This window comes from Microtus ochrogaster, unplaced genomic scaffold (genome assembly GCF_000317375.1).
Source record: "Microtus ochrogaster isolate Prairie Vole_2 unplaced genomic scaffold, MicOch1.0 UNK68, whole genome shotgun sequence".
In the NCBI taxonomy this organism is placed as follows: domain Eukaryota; kingdom Metazoa; phylum Chordata; class Mammalia; order Rodentia; family Cricetidae; genus Microtus; species Microtus ochrogaster.
The window spans coordinates 148,437-154,150 of NW_004949166.1; the positions used below are offsets into that span (position 1 = coordinate 148,437).

The following is a 5,714-nucleotide window of genomic DNA, read 5'->3' on the forward strand; positions in this document are numbered from 1 at the left end:
CAGGGCATTCCAGCTCTTTGGGGTACAGGATTCTTCTGCCATTGATGGAAGACGAAAGGTCCGAGGTCCCCACTCCTTAGCTGCATCCTCACCCTTGCAGTCTGGCCCCCCAGTTAACACTACCTCAGAGGCTGTGTGTGTGGACATCACTCTGAAGTAAGGCGTTGTTCCTCCGTGTCGCACAGGGCTATGCTGTGTCCTGGGCTTGTGGCCTGTCCCCTTTACCTTCTCCTGCCAGAGGCTAAGCTTCCTTTCTTGGTCTTCTGGCCTTGTACTGCATCCCACAGTGCCTCCTTCCATGACCACTGGTCACCCCCCGTGAACCCGCTCCTGCCTCCCTTCCTCTCTATGGAGCCCAGTTTCCTCACTCCGGCCTCAGTCCTGGATGTCAGGGCTTCCTAGACATTTCTGGGACACTGAGTCAGGGGGATGTGGCAGACAGCCACTGCGCGACCAACAGCCTCCCAGGGCCAAGCCCTGCGTACCTGCAGCCAGCCTGCCGGCTCAAAAGTAAGACTGCTAATGGGCCTGCTTGGTGTTCCGACTACTCTGACCCTAAGAGGAGAACACAGGGATATCTCTATGGAAAGTTCCCTCCTTGAGCCTCCATGCTGGCAACGGGAAATTTATTGTCAAATATGTTCAGGCTGACCATACTACCAGGCCCCAGCTACAGGTGCCAGGTGTCTGTCATCAGGTACTGTCCTCTGAATGGTAAGTCACAAAAGCAACAGAGAACCTTATGAAGAAAGTGGATCCCATAGACCTTTGGCCACAACTTGCTGTCCTCAGAGGCCCCTGAGGACTTTCCACAGGGCCAGGTCAAGACTGGAGTAAGACAGCAGCGTCCCACAGCTGAGTCATGGGCAGGGGTAGAGTGACCAGATGCTGATGCGCTGGTCCTTGGACCCTGCAGCAAGCAATCCATCAGTGGCAAAGGCCACACAGTACACAGAGGCACTGTGGAAGGCCAGAACGGCCAGTGGCTTCATTGTCCTCCAGTGAAAGACTCGGATGCGATAGTCCCAGCCTGCTGTGGCTAAGAGCTTGTGGTCTGGCCGGATGGTGACTTCGGCAATCCCAGGATTGGTGAGTTCCTGAGTCTTGCACACCTATAAACAGGACAGTAAGAAGAACAAGGTTGCTCTTAGGTCTGCTGTAGTCCTTGGTCACAAATATCCCTTCCCTGGCCCTACTCTGTCATAGGCTCTGTGACAGCTACACATTCTTGTCCATCTGGCCTCCTCTTCAACCCCATGGCCATAGCAGGGACTTCCCTAAGCACCCACAAGGCCACAAGGTTATGCTGAGCTCCTCCCAGCCTGGAAGAAGCTGGGAGGCCAGGTCCTGGGTTCTCAGTGTGGAGGAGATACACAGTCAATGTTTCTCCTGGAGGAACTCCACTGAAACTTACGGCGTGGGGAATGAAATGCCATCAACAATAACACCAAGACTCAAGGGAGACCCAGAAACATGGTAGTGGGTCCCAGACCACCCAGAGAAGGGGTTGGCAAAGTGTACAGTGTGCTATGGCTTGAATGTGTCCCTCAAGAATTCACAGTCAGAAACAGAATTCTCAAATTCACCTATTAACGCTATCTAAGGTGGGGTATTTGGCAGGTGACGAGGCCTATTAGTGGCTTTCTCAGCGAAGACCTGAGCTGGCAGCCTGTTCTGTCTTGTCTAGGGATGGTCCCCATGTTGTGACTGGCACTCAGCAGATGCAAGCTTCCGAGCCTCCTGGTCTTCAGTACCACTAGCCAAATCAACTGTTTTTAAACAAAAAATTTATTTTTATTTTATGTATTTGAGTGTTTTCCCTGCACACATATCTGTGCACTGTGTGTGTGTAGGGCCCACAGAGGCCAGAAGAAGGCATCAGATCCTCAGGGACTGGAGCTGAGAGCTGCCATGTGAACCATCTCTCTGGCCCCAGGCTTTTATCCTTCAGACACTGCGCAGGCTTAGCAGGCTTAGGCGTTTTGCTGTAATAGAGAAAGGTAGAGGGCGAGGGGAAACGGCACTAGAGGAGGAGGAAGGAATCCAGATGTGCTCCTCACTGGCTGTGGAGCCCCCATTTCTCTGGCTTTCTGTCTGTCAATGTGGTCGATTCCTCTGCAGTACCATTCACCACTGTGCCCTTGCCAAACACAAGACCAATTCATCCACCCTAACTTTAAACCCCTACAACTTCAAGCTAAATTAAAAAGTCCTTTATAAAGTTAGCCTGCCTCGAGGTCTTTGTCATAGTAATGAAGGTAGCCTCTTGGTTACGGAGGCCTGTCCTGCACACTGAAGGCCACTTGACAGTCCTGTTCCTACAAGTGGCCTGCCTGAGCCACAAGCTTTCTGTTAGTCCCTTGGTCTTCAGTGCCTTCCAGCAGGACCACATCACCCTTTGCAGACAATGCTCATCCCCACAGAGTTGGCAAGGAGGCTGGGCATAGTGACCTGTGAGTTTAATCCTAGCACTCTGCAAGAGAGACAGGCGGTCATTGTGAGGGAGGGAGGAAGGGAGGGAGGGAGGGAGGGAGGGAGGGAGGAAGGAAGGAAGGAAGGAAAGGAAGGAAGGGAGGGAGGGAGGGAGGGAGGAAGGAAGGAAGGAAGGAAAGGATGGAGGAAGAAAAGAACGATGAAAGGAACGAGCACCAGTGGACACACTGAATGAGGTAGGATGGGGTCCAGGAGGGCAGGAAGATTAGAAAATAAACCAGGTGAAACAAAATGGTTGCAAGGGACCAGAGGAAACATGGAGGGCAACAGAAGAGTAACTTCAATTGGCTGAGAGAGAAGCTTTAGGATATAAGCCCAAAGAAAGGCTGCAAGAGCATTCAAGAATAAGACATACTCTAAAATTCTTAGGGCTAGGAGCGAAGAGAGACCTTCTAATAGCCAGGCAAATAATCACATGGAAGACGAGGACACAGCAGAAGCCGTCACCAGCATGTGTGCCAGCAGAGAGTGGGGCAGTGCTCATGCAGGCAGAAGGGAGTGTGGTCCAAGAGTTTTATATCCAGCCAAACTGTCACTCAACTGTGAAAACAGTAGACAAACATTTTTGAACATGTAAGAGCTGAAAGAATATTGCTCCCGTAAGCCCTTCTGGAAGAACAAGAAGATTAACTCCCGCCTTGCAGATGGCGGCTAGAGAACTCTAGTGAACGGTCTGGCAGACAGCACTGAGTCTACTTACCTACAGGATTAGGCACAAGACACGGGGATTATGGCTAGGAGAACCAGTTATGTAACTAGCAGAAGCATGGGCGGGTAATGAGAAAGATGGGGTGCTGTTAAGGATTTGCTCATTCGTTGACCTCACATCTGAGGTGATCTGACCTCCCGCCATAAGTGACGGCAGCTCAGCATATTTCCTTCTCCTCTCACAGCTGAGAAGGGATGTCCTGGTTTTCTGGTATTTGCTTTGCATATCTGTATATGATAATACCAAAATACCAAAGCAATAAAGAATAAACATTCTCTGGTTTTAAAGATATCTAAACCTGAGCCTGTAGAAAGGGACTTGAGAGGGTCAAACAGCAGACAAGCCGGAGCATAAGTGAGGGAAGCAGGGGATAATTTGGGTTTCTAACCCAAAGCAATAGGTAAGATAAAACTTGGTACCTAATACTGATCAAGGTACAGTGCACACTCAAGAGTGCGACTGCGTTCAGCAAAGAGGCTCATCTTTCATAAAGTGGTTAAAACAAAGCATTCGACTAGTCATCTTGCTGTAAACAACCACAAAGGTGAACAAAACACACAAGGTAATTGTTGACAGGCCCTGGACAGCAGGCAGGGTGGAGCCCTGACATTCTCTGCCTGGGGACAAAATCTAGCCAGAATATAATAGTCACATTAAGTTGAGGAGACAGATAAAAATCTGGGGCAGCTAGAAGGCTGAGATCTGTGAGGATAAGGGGGTGGAATGGAGGGAGATGTGAGGGGGGGCTGGGGACTAGATGTGGGTTCCCTAGAAGACCTTGTTTGAGGTCTAGGCTCTGTGTGTTCACAGCAGATGACAGGCTGAGCCACCAGCTCTCACATCAGGAATAACAATCCGACCTCAGAGTGTGGCCTTCTCCAGATATCTACCACGGTGAGAAGCCAGGACTGGCAAGGTCTGCGGGGAGCTGGGGTTGCAGTGCCACCACAATGAAGGCGGGTGGCTGAGATGGCCATGCCCACACAAGCCCAGTGTGAACAGCCAGCCACTAACCTAGAGCATCGGCACAAAATAGCAGAATTTGGGGTCTCCATCACATGCCATTTACATGTCCAGCATGTTAACAGTACTTAGTAGACACACAGAAAGCATGGCTGTGCACTCCATAATCGAGGGAAATCACGTCAGTACAAACTGATCCCCCAAATGGTGCAGGTCCCGAACACATCAAATAAAGACGTCTATGAAAGGAAAAAGGTCGCTCAGATGGCACCAAGTGTGAAGTCCCGAGTGTGAATCCACGGGACCCATGGAAACACCCAGGAAGGTAGGGCAGTCACCGGGAAGGGGGTGGACACTGGGAACACAGGGCGGCCCACCTGTAATCCCAGCATCTGGGAGGCAGAGACAGAGGATCTTGGACCAGCCAGCTAGCCAGACCAGTTGGAACTGGGGAACTCTGGGTTCAGCAATAGACCTTGCCTTGATAAACACAGTGGAGAAACATTAAGGAAGACATGTCAACTTTAGGGCTCCATACACATGTGCATGCTCATATATGAACACACATGTATCCATACACATGTGAACATACATACACAAATGCATGCACACTACACATGCACAAAAAACTAGAGAAAAATACATTAAAATATTATAAAATTATTTATATGAACTAAGCAGACAGGAATTATTAGTACAGAGTAAGAATTATAATAGGGCTAAAAAGTATCAATTAGAATAAAATGGGCAGGACAGGGCAGACTAGAAATTGTTTTATAAAACAGTGAAATGGATAGCAACATCTTGAATTTTGCAGGCAAATGGATGAAACTAGAAAACATCATTTTGAGTGAGGTAACCCAGACCTAGAAAGACAATTATCACATATACTCACTCATAAATGGTTTTAAAACATAAAGCAAAGAAAACCAGCCTACAAACCACAATCCCAGAGAACCTAGACAGCAATGAGGACACCAAGAGAGACATACATGGATCTAATCTACATGGGAAGTAGAAAAAGACAAGATCTCCTGAGTAAATTGGGAGCATGGGGACCTTGGGAGAGGGTTGAAGGGGGGGAGGCAGGGAGGGGAGCAGAGAAAAATGTAGAGCTCAATAAAAATAATAAAATAAAAATGTGGACTGGGTCAATGAGCTGGTCAGAGGGCAAAGGTGCTTGCTACGAAGCCTGACAACCCGAGTATGATCCTTGGGACCCACAGGGTAGAGAAAATCTAGGCTTGCAAGCTGCCCTCTAACTTCTGCATGTTCACTGTGCACATGCACAGCACACAAACACACACACACAATAAATAAATAATGTCTTCTTCCCGATAAAGGGGTTGACTCTGGACAGGACTTGAGCCTACAGGGAACGTGTCAGAGCTGGCAGCTGCTGATAAATATCAAACGCTCCGTGTGTGAGCGCGTGTGCATGTTTGGAGTGGGGCAGGGGATGCTTAGCAGGGAGTGTGCACTGGCTGATCCTGAGCACCCATATGGTGGTCACAGCACCTGTAACTGCAGCTCCGGGAGCCAATGCTAC

At 49.3% G+C, this 5,714-nt stretch overlaps 1 protein-coding gene across 2 annotated transcripts in view; it reads right to left on the minus strand.

Annotated features, from left to right (window-relative positions):
- Positions 1 to 612: 612 nt before the first annotated feature.
- The window catches only part of Gnb1l (G protein subunit beta 1 like), an 80,992-nt gene continuing 75,890 nt past the window's right edge, over positions 613 to 5,714 (minus strand). For both annotated transcript variants that reach the window (XM_005369948.2, XM_026777470.1), the window contains exon 8: positions 613 to 1,112. In XM_005369948.2, coding sequence (XP_005370005.1) covers positions 861 to 1,112 — 252 coding nt within the window. In that variant the 3' untranslated portion in view covers positions 613 to 860. The remainder of the gene's footprint in view (positions 1,113 to 5,714) is intronic.